We start from the raw sequence: 17,834 nt of genomic DNA, 5'->3' as shown, positions 1-17,834 counted from the left end.
CATGAGGCTTGCAGGAGAAAAATAAAAAGCCTGAGCAAGAAATGTTATGGCTTGGAGTGTCAAATGGTTCTTTGGAGGCATATGGAGAGTTAGTTTGTAAGCATGGCAGTAGCCAATCCCTCTTCTTGCACATTGCAGTTCCCAGCACGTTTGTGGCACTTGCAGCCCCATTTCAGCCCAGGAACATCTGCTTCCTGCTGCACCTCTGCAGAGCCCCTCTGGAGCTGTTGGTCTGGGGTTTCACCTCTAGAGACAAATTTTGACCTTTGAAAATACGTTATGTGGCTCCAGCAGGTTACCAAGTAGTTTTCATGCCTATGCTGCATCTTCTTTCTCCCTGCTGTCTTTTCTGAACCAGGCCCTTTGAAATTAAGTCCAGCAAACTCTTTTCCATGTTGCATTACAGCACTGTTGCTGCTGTCCAACTACATGTAACTGTACTTGCAGTGTTCAAATTACTGCTGCACGTGGCACAATGTAGTAAAATCAGCTTTCCTTCTAAAAAGTTGTTGTCCACACACTGCATATTTCCTCTAACAACTAGTAAAAAGTACTGTTGTAGTTCTTCAGTGTGATAGTTTGTCTATTTCACATACATGACAAAGATAATGAAGTGCACATACTATGGCACTGATTAAGATGAAGGTCGTGGTGGAGTTTTCCTTTGGGTTTAAAAGAAAAGCTTCAAATTACTTGATAATATATTTATTAAGAGAATCCACTGCTAAACATCTGAGAGAATAAAACAATAGAGGATCTTCATACACTTTAGACACCAAACACAGCTGTCATGAATCTTAAGGTTAAAAGAAAGCAAATTGCCCAGATCTTTGTCATGGTTCTGTAGGGGACTTTGAGAGCTAACCTTTAAAAATCAATCGGAAAGACAGACATCACTAAATCCAAGTATGATGACACATTTTAAAAATAAATATAGAAATATGAACAAGTCTACAAGTAGAATATTGCTCTGTCCACTCCAAGGAATGCAGAGCTCTTGCCTTCTTTACCTGGAAAGAGTGATCTCTAACAACAGCAAAATTGGAACCATTAGGCCTAACTTCCAAGATACAGTTTGGCAGCAGCAAAAGCATGCTCAACAGATACAGTTTTGGAGCATCCCTAACCCTTTTTTTGCATGGGAGATTAGGTAAGCATGACTGAAGTACCAACGGTTCACCAAGAGTCTTGATAAAGTTCAAACAATCCAGGGGTAAATTCCCCCAGTGATATTTTCATTAAGAAAGAATATCCATGATCACTTAAAATCAGCAAGCACTGTAACTTAAACATCTTACATTTTGGTCAGCAAACAAATGTAACCCAATACAATACCGATTAGTTGATGACAAAATTTAAAACAATTTGGCACATGCTATAAAGACATTCTTCCTTAAGAGGTGAAATACATGTTTGAACAGGTACAAGCTTAGGAAATAGGACCAAAGTAGCGCTGTTAACAGATGTACGGGACAGGATTTGCTCCTCCACGTTCAGACTCCAGCAGCATGCGTGGGTGTGCTTGGTTGGTTAAGGCCTATGGTTGAGCAAAGCCATCCTGCAAAATCCACCTCCTCTGCTTCAGATCTCTTAATGAAAGCATGAATCTTTGTAGAGGAAAACAAAAGTTACTCAAACACTCAGCAAGGCAGCAGGATGAAGTAAAGAATCATTTTGAATGAGCTACAATCAGTCTGATTTACTTTCTGTATTCATGTGGCTTGCCAAATTTTGTAGCAAGCTTAAGGCGACCAGTAGAGCTCTTCTGCAGGATTACTGACATAATCAGCATATGAAGGGTCCATACTGCAAAGTATTCCAGAGGAATACTGCCTACCCAGTGCTTATGAAGGGTACTTACACCACAGTACACAATAAGAATGTGACTCAGCCACTTGAGATAACACACTCTGGAAAATGTCTGCTTTCATACACAAGAGATTTTTGTAACAGAAAGAATTTGATTGTATTTTGCAGCCTTACTTACTATACAGCAGTATTAGGGCACAGAGACATTTATTTTCTGCAGTCCAACTTAAGCCCTAGCATTAAACTTGAAGCCATGAGAAGATCCAGTGAAAGTGAAAGTCATTTCATGTAGAAAAAATGCAAGATTTGCTTTTATCTAGTAGTTTCACAGATTTTGCAGTACCAAGCTGATGAAAGAAGAGAAGCAAGCTTCTTTCCCAGAAGCTGCTAAAACTGCATTTAAGTAGTCCATAAGGTTAGAAGAATTAGTTCAGCTGTCCTCTTATATATTTCACAACTGGCTAATAAACCAAAGTAAAAGCTATTTTGCTACTCAACCAAATGGCAGACTGCAAAATCTCAACGGGGCTCCTGTTTTAAGGGTGTGTAAAAGCCTGAGGCTCGAGATCTCTGGATAAGAGAAGCACTCCCTCCCCCCAGAACTGTTTGAGCTGTGTTAGGAGGCACGAAGCACATTCTAGGCTGTAGGCTCTGACCCTCAGCTCAGCTCATTTGAGGAACCCAACCTGTATGGAAGAGTGTTCCATTTCAAGTTAAGAACTTTCACTTACCATCAGCTGCTTCAAATCGGCTCTCTCAGCAGGATTTTTAATTAAACTACGAAAACAAAGCATTACACAGGTTACACTCAAAAGAAAGATCAAGTTAGATTGTGTTGGTATACTGTTTTTGTTCTGGGAAGACACCTCTCTAGACAAAAGCATGAGTTTTTTTGTAAGCAATTTCCTCTGTAGATTTCACAGGTATAATTTTAGGTATGAAATCCTGAGTCATACAGCATTGTTCAGTGGGGGCAGAAGTGAGAGTACAGAGTCAGGCTGTAGAGATCAAATTTGCATTTAAATTCAACAGTATCACACACTATCCTTCAGGTCTCTTTTACCCAAGTCTTTTCCAGCTCAGTATCTAGCAGCTGTTCCTTTGTGTCACTGTTCCTTCTGGTAGAAATAGCTAATAACAGAACTAGCTGCTTTTGTTTGTTTTTTTCTTCTTTCTTTAAGAAAAAAAACTTACTCATCTTGAATAAACTACTTTCCTTAAAACTGATCATGTTGGTCCAGTACTTGGAAAAGTAAAGAGGTAAGAAAATGAATACTGTGATAATGATTCAATGAACCATTAGGGAGGGAAAAAAGTATTTGGAGCATGCAAGACTTCTGCATCACACGGAATGCTCACTGCAGAATGCTCTGCACATTACTCATAAAAGTATGGATCCTCTTACAGAAGAGTTTTGCATGATCAGTCTTTTTAAGTACTGTGGTGTTTTCAGTGCTGAGGAAGAACTAATTTCAAATTGCCACAGAAGCAGAGATCATATCTTAAAGAGTGGAACATCTCCTAGCTTTGGTGTTCTCTTTGAATGCATATGTTGTCAAGCTGGTGCCTATAAAATGAGCTTTAGGCTCACTAGCAGAGAAAATACTTACCATTTGTTAACAAAATCTTGAAATTCAGAACCAAAAACACCATTGGGCAGTTTTGGAGGTGGCTGAAAACAAATTAATAGAAGAGTCCCATCAATTAAATCAGAACAAATGATGCTGTACAACCTACCCAGAGTCTACAAGCTAAGTCCAGCATCTGAGTAAAGCTGCCCTGATGCTACCTATGCCTTCTTCCCAGAGTTGAACTTTGAAGCAAGTATCAGGCAGACTCGCAGACTTCAGTTTTCAGGCTGACAGCCCAAACAAGGACATGTCTCATACTGCAGTAATAAAGATCAGAACCTGACTTACCATAACATTACCTCCAAATTCAGAAGTTTACAATTAAATTAGTGCAGGTAGTTGATTACCTCATTGACGATGTAATCCAGAAGTTCAAAGATTGCCATCGGGGGTCTGCTGTCTGGTCCATAGGCTAAGAAGAAATAAGGTAGGTAGGAAAACACAGCGTCACTCTCAAGAGGTAGGGCTGTTTTCAGAAGCATATGCTTCATTCCTGCATGGCAGAGTTTCTGGGCACCAGTAAATTCACAGGGAGAAAGTGGAATAGTAAAAGAGTAATACTTTCATTCCAGGAGAGATCATTACTGTCAAGTCTGATCCCAATCATTAACTTCACTGAGAATCTTCCTGTTGTACTTGGATATTATTGCACCTTCGGAGATGAACCATACCAACAGAATGCATCTTCATGGCATTCAGAAATGGTTATTAGCATAAGGACATCTGGTCCTTGATTTTCAAGCTCCAATACCTTCTAATAGTCACTGAAGCAGATGCCCTATCCAACCTTGTCTGTTCCATTTTTATTTACTTAAAGTATAAAGCCACATTATGCAGATCAATACTAAATAAGCAAGAATCTAAGCTTACAGCAAAGCATATCAGAAAAGAATCTGATTTTAAATCTTAACATTAGTTTTGTAACTCTTTTGGACACTGCAGAAATGCCTCAGTGGTACTTGGTCTACTCGGTATGGCTCACACTGGCTTGATTCATAGTTAACTGCTTTATTTGCCTCTCACATTGGAACTTACAGCTCAGTGGTCGACCAGGTGTTCTTTGCCTGGGTGAGGTCTCTGTGACTGGAGAATCTCCTTCTACTGGGCAGCCAAACATCAACTCGAGCTCCTTAGAGTCAGGAGGAGGAATGGGGTATCTGCCAATGGCCATCTCTACCAGAGACAGCCCCATACTCCATATATCCGACTGCACTGAATAATGAGTTCCCTGCAGCCTTTCCGGCTACCAGGAAAAAAAAAAAAAAAAAGAAAATGTAAAGTACTGTAACAAAGAAATTTAAAGTTGCATTCCATGATAGCCTGAATAAAGCAGGTGATGAAATCCCCATACATTACTGTCACACATTCCAATGAGCGACAAAGCTTCCTATTCCAGAAATCTCATCCACAGTTCCAGAATTCCTACAAACTTTGTATTATCCTACAAATAAATGAGACTTTTACAAGTGATGCTATCACAATGCTGTTTTACATCCTTAACACGACATCTAAATGCTGCAACTATGAATAGTGATGGGATAACTAAAGAACATGGAAACAAAACTAGTAGGGGCAACTAAGCATTCACCTAGCTTCTCTGAAACAGATTTTATGTTTTGGGAAAGAGAGGGAAGATACATTTATGTATGGGTGCAAAAGTGACGTGGTGCTCTAGCAGTAACCCTGTGGTCTGTCATTCTTGTCAGCTGATATCAGTCACATAGGTCCCTGGAGAAGAAGTGTATTTATGCAAGAGCTACTGCATGTACAGGCATGCTTCAGTTCTAGATCCAAATTCAAACAGTTTCTAAATAAACTGTTGAGCTTTGCAATCTATTGATGTTTCTGTTACACTTCACTGCCACATCAGCTCGTTAGAAGCCATTTCGATAAACCACATGATTTCTCAGCTGTGGTTAAAGATGCCCCAAAAGGAAAATATACAAATGTTCACTGAATGTAAGTGTAAAGAAGCCTGCACAATATGTATTATCTAAAATCTAGAAAATGTATTCAAGTTAGGCACTGTTGATTGCACACATCTTCATGTAAGAGAAGGTGATGTTCTTTTGCATGTAACAACTCTCCAGCTGTCATTTTAAGTAGTATGCTAAGGGAGATACTGCAGGAGAAGGTACTTCAGACAATATTAAAAGAATAAAAATCACAGTCATGGCTTGGACTGAGACATAAAGCAAAGCTGAATCTCAGTCTCTTAGAAACAAGAAATTAAAAAAAAAACAAAACAAAACTTGAAGGTAGGCAGCACTCTGCCCTTGTTCTTTCTACCAGAAGAAAAAAGGAAAGCCAGTAGCATGCCAAAAGCCTCAAAGAGATGATTTTTTTTTTTTTAAATGCTGTTAGCAACAGCCCCTAAGTGTGTGTGGGAACATAAGCCACAGTTATTTCAAGTATGTTACCCATACTAAATGGCAAAAAAGAGAAGACTGGCTTTGATGTAAAAATGCAGGTCCCATGCTGAGCAGAAGCAGCATTATTATACTTTTTGTCCTTTAAGTTCAAGCCCACAGAGTTTCAATTCTACAGCAGGAATTCCAAATGCTCTGATTTGATGAGTAATTGGTTGCATACTGAACAGGTAAGTATATTAGAAAAGGAGACCTTTCATTTCCATTAGCGATGACCTTCACATAATGCAGAGTTCCCTTGAAGAGCAAGTTTCAAGGTACTCCTTGTGAACAGGAATAAAGAGCACACTGCAATAAGTCACAAAGCAGCTGCCATGGCCTTGCCCACAGCAGCCACTCCCATGCTTTTCCTTGCTACCAGAGCCACACTGAGTCCTCAGGAGCAGACACAACAGACCCACTAATGAGGGAGCAGCGTGCCTCCCTAAGTGACTGCAGTAGAAAGCTGGAGTGGAAAGCGTGGGAATTAAATAAGGAGAACAAGACATAAATACTGTCTTTTGTAAACTGTAACCGCAAATTGCATTAACCAAGTGGATTCTGCAATGTAGATGCAATTACAGTCTTCTGTAGTGTTTTGAAAATATCCCACATGTTCAGCTTCTTTTGCCACAGTTCTCTCCCCCACCTTCAGTGTGATAGCATACTGGAATAGTCCTGGAATGCAGGAAGTGAAACAAACCATGAAAGCAATAGAAATAACCACAACAGCTGGTTTTGTCTTTGATTAGTCGTGATAACTCTACCATATTGCCCAGTGAGCTCAAAGCTATCAAATCTGTACTTACAGACATGTAGGAGCGCGTGCCGACAAATGAGTTTGCCATAGAATCTATCAGTTGTCCACTGACACCAAAATCACAAAGCTTGATCTCACCTCTAGAGTTTACCAAAATGTTAGATGGTTTAACATCTGGGGAAAAAATAAAATAAAGGATGGTTTATTTTATAATAGACAAAAATGTGGAATTTGACAATGAAAGCCACGCAGGAGGTAAGAATTCCCACACATCTAACTACACCATAAGTCCTGCCCCTTCTTCAGTATTCCCAGAGAAGAGAGCAGGTTCCCCACACAGGCCCAACTCATGAGCTCTCTTTAGATAGACATAAGTGAAAATAAGCTTCTTAAAATGCACGTGCAAAAAGACTGTTAGTTTTAGATTTGGATTTCACCCTCTTTCATGGCTTTCAAATATTAAGTTTGTGCCTCCTTGCAATGGCAGACATCTGAGGTATGCTGCCATGCCAGCTTAACCACTCTTCAGTAGTGTTCTTCAGTCCACAAATAATCAAGAAGCCCTACACATTAATTTCACAAAGGTCAATGAACTTTGGCAGCCATGCCACCATCCCCAGCCTAATCTGTGTGCACATAAGCTGAAGATATCCCATAGCAAACCTTTTTTTTTTTTTTTTTTTTTAACCTAATCACCCTATTATTGAAGTGCTGCCCTTAAAATACTTAGAGACTGTTCACCTGTGACAGAACTCCCTTATGGCTTTAAATTCATCACCACCCAAATGGAAAGCTTAATGAGGGTCAATGGTAACTAAGCAACTATTAACAGCTTTAGGATTTCTTTAATAGGTGTAAGAAGTTCTGTTTGGGTTTTTTCCCCCCTATAATTGGTCTTTACCAGTGCATCATCACTAGCTAACATGTAATGCTACAAGTTAATCATCATGAAGTAGTTTTGGAAGAAGTTATTCCATTCATGGTATTAGAGTTTTACTTCTTTGATTTCTGGATCTGCTTTTGAATAGCAGCCCATAGTCATAGCCTATTTTTCATTTGTTTTTTTTTTGTTTGTTTGTTTGTTTTACTTTTAGGCACAAATTTCATGTCACTTATTTTGACTGCAGAACTGATCTTAGTTTGATGTCAATGAGGTATCACAGGAAAGATTACACTGATGTGACTCCTCATCACTGGAAGATGATCCCCATGCAGGAGGAGATCCCTCACTGAACAAGATCCCTCAAGATCGAAAATGAAGACCAAGCTGTATTTTAGTTGTTTCTCCCTGAGGAAACCCAGAACTTCAACACATGGCTACGTTTACTTGCTTTTAGAAATTGTGACTGCACTTCTTGGTTCCTGACATCACCTTTCTAAAAACAGGAAACTGATGCTGTCAGCACACTGAGTACACAAGTTCTTCTCCAGCTTGTCCACTTCACTTGGAACGAGCATCAGCTCATAGAAAATCCCCACATGATATCACTGATAAACTACTCCTGTTAATACAAAGGAAATCACATCCATGCACAGCTTCCTTCTCCTGTAAGGAAAGAAAATCCCAGCTGCTTTTGCTTTTCCCAGCTACATGGGAGTCTTCAGCTGATGTTCTGTGTAAAAACAAAGTAGAAAGTGGCGTCTGCAAAATAAACCAGAAGCACTGCAGAGCCTGGACAAATTCTAGAGGCTGTATTTGTTGTGGGGCAACACATCCATGCATTTCTGTTACTTCAGTTCAGTACAGACAAATCCCCAATTACCTCTACAGCTCATGAATATTTCATGTTCGTAACTAAAGGGCAAAAAAATAACATTAGCATTCCACTGCCAATGAACCAGATGACATTCTCCTTACAAAAAAAAATAAAAAAAAATAATCACATTCTAGATACCATCTGGTCTTATGAAGATTTAACTTTTACAGGTAGCATTTTGCTAGCTTATATTTAATTACACACCACAGCTTCCTTACAATAGCACAGCACGTCATGACTGCTCACTGGCATTGTATACAAAGTCTGCCCTACCCTGAGCATTTTCATTTCTCTCAAGGCCTCCAGTGTGATCAGAATGTGATGTTAAAAATGCTGCTGTCTTTCCAGTCCTCTAAATGCAGCCTGCAGTGCTATTTTAACTCCAGAGTGTCTGAGCACTTAAGCAGTTTCTCTGGAAACCAAAAAGATTTGTAATGCCAAACGAAACAGGAATGCCAAGGTATGCTTCAAAAATGTGTGCTCTATCATGCAAGAAAAGGAAAAATCTAGAAAGGAAGAGCAGGTTTGCTACAGAAGCAAAGTACATAGCTTTAAAAGAAAATGAAAGGACCTCTCACACAGCTCTGTGGTCTATTTAGCAGGCTGTGCAGTTCTGGAGATGCTCTTAAGGCAGTCCAGACAGGTGGGTATGGGACGCTCAGCATTAACTAGCTCCCTCCCTCTTCAAAAGAGAATTTCTGGGATTTATAGGCTGTCATGGAACATCGACAAGGTGTGCCTCCTCTGCCTGAGCCCTGCTCAGCCTCATAGGAGCAGAAGCTAGTTCAGGATGAAAGAGTGAAGGCACTGGACATTACTGTAACAACTCTTTTTGTAGGGAAGGTGAGTAGCCAGGCACTCAAGAATGTCTTGGAGCACATTATGGGCATCTTACAACCAGCCAAACATTTAAAAGAAAGTACATGCCTGTTGCCACAGGCTCTCAGCTGTACAACTATCCTCTGAACACTCAGAGAAGCACAGCCCAGACCTCCAAGACAGGAGGGGCATCATACATGTCACAATTGAAAATGACCTTAGCTGCTTCATCCCTTTTCAATCCCCAGCACACACATAACCAGGAGCCTTCTGAGAACTTTCCCACATGACGATTCCTGTTTTAAGTAATTTCTCAGGGCAGAATCTTTTGAGAATGACCTAGGAAATAGCACACTAGAACAGACTGTTAACAGCAATCCCTCTGTGTTGTACCTCCTGCCCTGCAGCTGTAGGCTGCAACCAGAGCTCAGAAACCTCACAGAGCACTTCTGTGCAAGAGGAGACTTTCCAGACATTATTATAACTCAGACTGTACTTAAAAAGAGTTGAACTTTGATTAATTTATAGTATTCCTATTTATTCAGAGACAAAAAACAGCAAAAAGTTTGTGCGTACTAAAAACTTGTTAAAACACTTGGCAATTAGAGACAAGACATTCATTTCCTTCTCATTCGCTGCCTTCCGGTGCTAACCACAGAAGTAAACCAGAGCACAGAAGTAGCACCTCTATACAAGTCACTGTTACAAGTATCTTTATTCAACAGAATAGGAGCTGCTGTGAGACAACACCTACCATGGTCATGCTCCTTGCCCCTTCCTTTTCTGTGCCTGCTTTGTATCCCACCGTTTGTCTTTTGAGAGTCTGGCAATTTCTACCTTGTCTTTTCAGGGAACCCAAACAAAGCACGGTAGTCCAGATGAGCCAGCAGTCTATAAAAAGACTATTTTCCATTCCCTCCTTAATAACCCCTAATGACTTCTTCCTTGAGCTGTCTGTAATGACACGTGAATGCTTTGCCTCAGAAGTCACAGCTAGGTCAGGCCACATCTGTGCATGTGAGCACACTAAACTGAGCCTCATGATGAGCAGCAACCACATCCCATTTTAGGGGATCCTTTATGATTGTCACAACTACTTGATCAATCCAAGAAAATGCATCACTGACAAGTTCTGCAGATTTATTTTATTCCTTCTTTTCAGCTCAGTATTATTTGTCTAGAAGTCTCTTGCATTCAGAATGCAGGGCATTATTTCCTGCAGATAATTACAGAGAAGCTGTTAACATCTTGCCATAAGACCCTTACCATCATGGACAGGGGTGCACTTCATGATATCATAGCAATCCTACATTCATGGGTGAAACCAAAGAACCAGAAAAAAAGCAGGATGCCTACAAGGTTCCAAGGATGCACAAAAACTCCCCCAGACCTTATTTTCCAGTCTTGCACACTATCACAGAGAACTGCACACTGATCTGCTGGCTATGTAACAGCTGCTTTGGTTTAGAATAGCTCTCACCCACACCACCTTTTTTGTATGCTTACATTTTACATCTTACCACTAAGAGACACTTCATAGCATCATCTACCTCTGCTCCATACTCTTTCACCTGGTCATTCCAAACTGTTGCTGATACTATGGTGCCAAATGCATCCATGGACTGAATTGCTCCTTGGAAATGAGTGACCACAGACCTTGCTCTCTTGAGACTTCAGAAGGGGTTTTTTTGCTCTTCTTTCACACACTAGTGTTTAGTTAAATCATCTATTTATAAGTCTCCTGCTCTCATCACAACACAAAACCAAAATCCTTGTTAAACCAGGCATGCATGTCAAGTGTTGGTCACAACAAGTCAGTGCAGGACCAGTAATCAGAGTGCACACTACAGAAGGTAGAGAAAGTGGAACAAGTCTCCAATGATTACAGCTATGCCTCCAAAATAGCGCTGACTCAGTTACACCAAAAGAAGTGTGCTTTTGGTAGTACTATTTTTTTCAGCTGGGATTCAAGAATGAAGCAGTCTGGAAAAACATAACTATCAAAGAGAGCTGCACGTGCACTAGAAGGGTTTTCCCAGGTCAATGTACTGCTATTACCGTGCTGCAGACCTGGCCTCAGTTTGGCTTGGCAAGATAGCCCCCTGAACCCAAAGCTGTGTGATTCCAAGAGTTCTTAAAGAATAAACTCATTAAAAAGCCTAAGAATGTAAAATGGAGATGTAAGAACTTGTAAGAGACACGTGGCTTTGCAACTACTATCAGAAGTCTCTAGGAGTCTCCAGTCTCCTTTCTCCAGCAGAGAGCTATATTTGATTGCTTTAAAAAACTAACAGGGATGGATAATAAGCAATCTACTTCACGTAGAAGGTGATCGTACAACAGATTGCATAAATCAGACTTGGCCAGCAATTAGCAAACATACTCAGACACATTAATGTCTGATGAAGATATTTTTACAGTCTCAAGATTGGTCTCATATGGTACGAGACTCAGCAAACAGCTGGCATGTTGTACACATACTGCACAATCACTGCATGAGTGCTGCCAGTCAAAGCAAGATATGAAATGCTCCACTTCCACTCTTCAATACACACGTCAGGAACGAGGGAATTTATTATCTTATCATATGAAGTGTCATTTTTCTTTCATGGAACATGCCACAGATTAATGGAAGAGCTAGGTTTCTAAAAGGGCAACTATAAGCTGAAAATAAGGTAGGGCATTTATTTTACAATCAAGTAACCTGGCAGCACAGAAATGACAATTTGATGTAACTACAGAAAAAAAAATGTTTTTACAAGTCTGTACATATAGAAGTTACTATCCTGTAAGACAAATGCTTATAAGTGGTATGCAGGACAGCTGGTAGAAATACCAACTTTTACAAGTTAGTACATAAAATATGGTTGAACAACTCAGGTCCTTTAATATGTTCCTATCTGGCTTGCAAAGCAAGTATCCCTGCCTCAAGTTGGATTCCCAGCTCTCAGACAACTCCCAACTACACAAGCAACCCTGGCTGCAAGTAGTTTCAACCAGAGATAAATTCTGTGTGTGCTATAATATAAGCATAAATAAACTCAGATAAAGTAAAGATAGTAGAAGCTGAAGACAGATGACAGCTGTAGTAAGAAATGTTAAGTTTGCTTTACACTGCTAAAAAAAAACAAAAAAAAAAACAAAAAAAAAAAAAACAAAAAAAAAAAAACAAAAAGCCCTCTGAATCAAAATCCTATTGAACCACAAGGTATTTATCATGGATGTATTTTTAACATGAATAAAAGCATTATATTGAAGGAGACTTGCAATATAAAATTTTATCTCACCTCTGTGCATTATTTTATGCTTTTCTCTCAGATATGTGAGTCCTTTTATTACCTAAAAACAAGTAAAATAAAAATTTTACATTTATGAAACAAAAGATAATTGCATGTTTTTCTTCTACAAGGATTCCAACTGAATACTAATTGCATTTTGGGGCTTCTGTTACATTAACAATGCAAGTGAATATTTTGTTTCAATTTACCCCTCCAGCTCATACTGAAAAACAGACTCAAGAGGATCCTCAGTGTATGTTTTGCATACACACAGCTTGTTGAACAATAAATACCATAAAGATCATATTAAAAAAAAAAAAAAACAATTAATGAAATGTTACTTCTGTTCTTATCCAGAAGCATCCACTGATACAAAGGAAAATGAAAGCAAATGCAGTGAAGTGTGTGACTTGTTCTGGGCTACCAAATAGTGATACGTACAGAGATTGCCTTCTTTTTAAAAAAAAAAAAAAACAAAAAAAAAACAAAAAAAAACAACACACTTTAAAACCCAGGAACACTTCTCTCTGCCACATCTTTCAGTCCTGGAGTGGCTGCTTCCTGTGTTATCGAGCTGAGATGCACACACACCCACCCACAGCCTTTGGGAGCAACGAGCACACTTACTGCAATGCTGACTTTGCCCAGTATCTGCTCTGGAATTCTTCCAGCCTTTTTCAGCACTTGATCCAACGAGCCACCATCCTAGGAATAAATGTTTCAGTAGTCAAGCTTTAATCAAACTTCTCCAAAATATTTTTTAAAATGTAAGACTATAGTCTGAAGATTGCATTTAGGGAGAAATGTTACTTCTCACATTTTAACATTATTATGATTCATATCTAAAAAAACCCCAAACATTCCTTAATGGGAATTACTCCATTTTATGCTTACTTTCTGGCCAGGAACAACATCCACTGAAACACTTCACACAGTCATCTTTGATACGAGTACTTCCATGGCCTGACACTTGTTTAGAGGGGCTGCCCACAAACAGCTGTTGACCAAACATCACGAGTTCTATAAGTGTCTGCAACTTGCAGTTTGATGCACCATCACACAAAACTGCTCCCCTCCAAAGACAGAATAAGGAGGACTGCAGTACAGAATATTTTGTTGTTGATCACCAGCAAATGCTGGAAAATACAGAGCTGCTTTTCAAATGTGTTAATAGCACTGTGATCGTAGTTACATCTGTCCCCCTCCTCCCCAGAGTAGATCCTACAGGGAGGAAATTGACTTCTATCAGTTCTGTGCATCTGGAATGATTGTCAGCTTCCAAGGGAAAAAAGCACCAAAACACAAAGAAGTGTGTCATGGTTTTATGCTTTTTCCATTGGTATTCCACATAACACCACGCAGTGCACTGGGAGTTAAAGAGTTAATGACGTGGAATATCGATGAGAAACCATAAAACCATGACAAAATGTTTCTTAAAGTTCCACCATAAATAACAGCCTTACTAATCTTAAGAGGTTAAATAAACCTAATGCATGCAGACACTCCAAGCAATGTAGAATACACTGCACTGTTGCTAAGGGCTTCTAAGGAGGAAAACTGGTTTAGTATTTTGAGCATATGAAGCAACAAAAGGCCTGTGCAAAAATTTTAGATTTGCTCAAATACTGAACACACAGAGACACTAGAATGTTATTTCTCAAGTTTAAAAGGAAGAAACAACAAAACAGATTGCATCTCCCAGTAATGGAGGCAGAAATCCAGCATGACCAAGTCATTTCCTTCTGCCTTAACCCACCCTTCGGCAGTTTGCGTATCTACATGGTGATGAAAGGAGAAAAGGTAGAATATAAAGCCTTAGAATTTGAAGACTAACACCTAAAAGCCTTATGAGTAAGAGAAGGTAATAAAGTCCTTCACTTGATTAAAAAATGCACCAGCAGATATGTATAAATATATACATAGATGTACAAATATATATAAACCCAAATAGATGAAGCATTATATAGGCAGACTGCACTCCTTGACAGCTATCTCTGCCAAGACACTGTTATATCAGCAAATCTCTTACAGAAGAGAAAGAACCTCCTCTCCTGAGGAATAGCTCCAATTCTGGGACAGGCTCAATACAACTCAGCTGCCTGGAAGTGCTGGCTGCAAACACCAGCATCTTTCAGGAACAGACTTCAACCTTTTTGCATGTTAAATACCTGCTGCTAAGCAAGACTAAGCATTCATTTTGAGTTTATGCACCTAAAATATCAAACCCTGAAGTCGTTGGTTTCCAGGTCTTTTCCACCTGTAATTTGTTTGAACATGTTTTGCTAAAGTATGGATTTTGACTGACGTTAATTAAATGGAAGGAGATTCGTCTAATCTCTTTCCCAAAAGGAATGCACTTCCCACCTACTGATCTGCGTGACGTCAACAACTTAATCACTTAATTAAGACAAGTAATCCACCTTCATTGTTCCATATCTCCTTCATCAGCTGTTCTTTTCATAAAATCCTGGATCTGGTCCATTTAATTCAGCACTGAAACAATGGATTCCACACTGCCTTCTCTTATATTGAAAAGATATCCACCATCAGAGATATCATTCCCTGCTTAGGAACTTCCAAATCCCAATTGCTCCTGTTATTTTATTCCTTGTAGAGGTGAACCTTCGTGGCATTTAATCATCTCTGTAAGCAATGCCCAGTTATTTTAATATTTTTCTTGTTTTTCATTACCATTTTTAATTCCGAGAAGCTAGGTTCTTTATAATTCCCAACAGTCACTTGTATTTTAGGAGTGTGCACACTTTCTAGTCAGCTACAACATGCTTTAAAAAAAATGGATCGTGATCACTTGTTCCTAAGCAACCATCAATTTCTTCTAAAAATTTCAGTAGGAGAAGACCAGAGAAGCACTAAAAAAAAAAAAACCAAAAAAAAACCACATGTACTTTCCAGAAAAAGTCAGGTTTCTCTCCAAAGAAACAGTTTTGTCAGGGAAAGAAGTCTTCAGACTTGCTGTATTGCATGTTGTTAAAAAATTCCTCAAATAAGCAAGGAAAACATTCATTAACCTTTAATTACAGAAAATTGACTTCACATCTGCCTTTCTATAACCACAAGGAGCCACACAGTGCCTAGAATAATGAGGACTTTTCTATTAAAATGAAACTCACTAAAATATTTTTGGTCTTTAAAACACTGTCTAAATTCCTTGTGTGCTTGTTCACTTCTTGTGAACTAATTTTTGTCTGCATTTCCTGTAAAAATTTGGAAGAGACAAAACATGGATTCATCTGAACCACAAGAAGTTACTTTCTCGTTATGAGGGCTACTAAGGACCCCACAGGTGTCATCCCAATCAGTGTCATCTGGTCCACATGCTCTTAATACTGCACAAAAATCAAACCTAAACCAGAACAGGCATCTGAAGAGCAAGATCAGGTCGATATTTTTAAATTCTGAAAAATTTTATATAAAGTACCATGGATATAGGAGAAGAAATTGGGAATCTGAAATGGTTTCAGATTCTTTACTCACACAAGAAAGTCCACTTTGTTAACTCCTGACACTCACATTTTGAGCTACAACCTGTTAAAAACTTTGGGTTACAACTGATTAGTAAGCACTTACCATGTGTTCCATGCAAATGCTGATTTCCCCATCGCTGTAAAAAGCTCCATAAAAGCCCACTATGTATGGTGAATTGCACTCATGTAGAACCTGCAGCTCACGGATGATCTGGTTTCGAATAGCTGGCTTGATCTCTAGATGAATCAACTGCAAAATAATCCATTCTTATTATTTTCTTAGTGGCAAGGGATCTTCCAGAAAGAAGAATTTGTTCAGAGGGCGTGCAGGCTCTAAGACCCAGAAGTTTCCAAAGCCCAGATGGGTAACACAGCCCACTGTGACCATACAAGGGTCTGCTTTGAGCAGGTCAGCCCTTGCAGCCTCCCAAGGCCCTTCCCCATCACAGCTACCCTATGGCTCAACTGTAAAGTAATTCTTATTTTCATAGCAACAAAGGGAAAGACAAAACACTACAATACAGCATGAAGAAGTTGAAGCATTATTGTTCATGAGAAATACTAGATTAAGAGCAAAAAACATGAAGTTATCCCTAAAATAGACTGTATTATATAAACCAACAGATGTTCTCCATATTATTCAAGTATTCTGTCTCCATCATCTCTCCCTGAGCGAGAACCTCCAAATCTTTTAGGAATTTAGGAATTAGAAAGTGGCCAAAAAAATCCTATTTTGGTTAAAAGTTTTAAGGAATAAAAGCTATTACGGAAAGTCTATTAGAACTACTGACACTACCCCATTACTGGCAAGTAATACTGTTACACTGAATAAAGTTAGGGTCTGATACATCAGTAACAGCATCTGGTAGGACTGCAGAATGTCATGTGCAAGACCTGAGGGTAAGACAAGTTTATCTACAGGATGCTGTTTTCATACATGAATTTTTAAGGGGATAAATGTTTCTATCCACAAGCTGCAGGAGTAGTATCAACATCCCGGGTAAGGCTTTGATATTTTTTCCCCTCAACTCAAAGTTCTACCAAAAGAAACTTTGAATCAATATCTATTACATAAAACAAAAGAATTTATAGTTCTCCCAATATGGACAGGAAGTAAAAAATAAGCAATCAAAATCTCAATTCTGATTATGGAACTAAAAGTTAATATATTGAAGAAAACTGTAGTTCAAACATCTCAGTTGCATCCCGTGTAGATGAATTGGGGTAAAATTTCCTGCTAAACTTACAGTATGTAAAAAAAATAATCAGGTAAATTTATTTAGTTCAAGAAAGCCTCAGTGACTTCCACGTCTTAATTTCCCACCCCCTTAAAGCAGGCGTTTTTCAACACTTCTCTCAACTATCTCTATACTGAGCATGGTTATTATTAAAGTCAGTACGTGTACATCTTCCTTTATTTTTCTGAAGGCAACTGCTCTCTTCTTCAAAGGCTTACAGCAATTTCTTTAAATTCCCAATTAAAAAATGGAAATTTTCAGTGTAGCACAGTAACCATTTGAGCATGCCCTACGTTTTATCATGCTGGAAGGCTGCACTGTTTCCCATGAAGCAGGTTAGCCTGCCAGCTTCCTGACCCACTGTGGTACATTGATGCATGTCCAGACCCACTGATCCTTAAGAAGTGCCACCTGTGCAGGGAACATCATTCGCAGAAGGAAGACGCGTGAGGTACCAGAACAGAAATAATCCTATAGAGTCACAGCTGCATCTCCATAGCTGTATTTGGTTCCCAGGGATTTTGAGAGAAAGTGAAAGCTCCTCTTATATATGAGATTTAAAATATCAAGCTATTTAAGGAACAAATTCTCAGCTCTCTTATAAGGTAGGTCACAAGCGCTATTGGTTTTGCAGCATAAAGCTGAATCA

The 17,834-nt window shown here is 39.1% G+C and overlaps 1 protein-coding gene across 2 annotated transcripts in view; it reads right to left on the bottom strand.

Moving 5' to 3' along the window:
- Positions 1–689: 689 nt before the first annotated feature.
- Positions 690–17,834, bottom strand: part of MAP2K1 (mitogen-activated protein kinase kinase 1) — a 32,148-nt gene continuing 15,003 nt past the window's right edge. For both annotated transcript variants that reach the window (XM_085234126.1, XM_010717592.2), the window contains exons 3-11: positions 16,051–16,197; positions 13,090–13,167; positions 12,472–12,523; positions 6,658–6,782; positions 4,476–4,683; positions 3,788–3,852; positions 3,420–3,481; positions 2,541–2,586; positions 690–1,607 (exon numbers count right to left, since the gene is read on the bottom strand). In XM_085234126.1, the coding sequence (XP_085090252.1) occupies positions 1,494–1,607; positions 2,541–2,586; positions 3,420–3,481; positions 3,788–3,852; positions 4,476–4,683; positions 6,658–6,782; positions 12,472–12,523; positions 13,090–13,167; positions 16,051–16,197 (897 nt within the window). In that variant the 3' untranslated portion in view covers positions 690–1,493. The remainder of the gene's footprint in view (positions 1,608–2,540; positions 2,587–3,419; positions 3,482–3,787; positions 3,853–4,475; positions 4,684–6,657; positions 6,783–12,471; positions 12,524–13,089; positions 13,168–16,050; positions 16,198–17,834) is intronic.

This window comes from Meleagris gallopavo, chromosome 12 (genome assembly GCF_905368555.1).
Source record: "Meleagris gallopavo chromosome 12, MGAL_WU_HG_1.1, whole genome shotgun sequence".
Taxonomy (NCBI): Eukaryota; Metazoa; Chordata; class Aves; order Galliformes; family Phasianidae; genus Meleagris; species Meleagris gallopavo.
The sequence above is the reverse complement of the archived record's forward strand: the minus strand, read 5'-3'. Positions and strand labels throughout refer to the sequence as shown.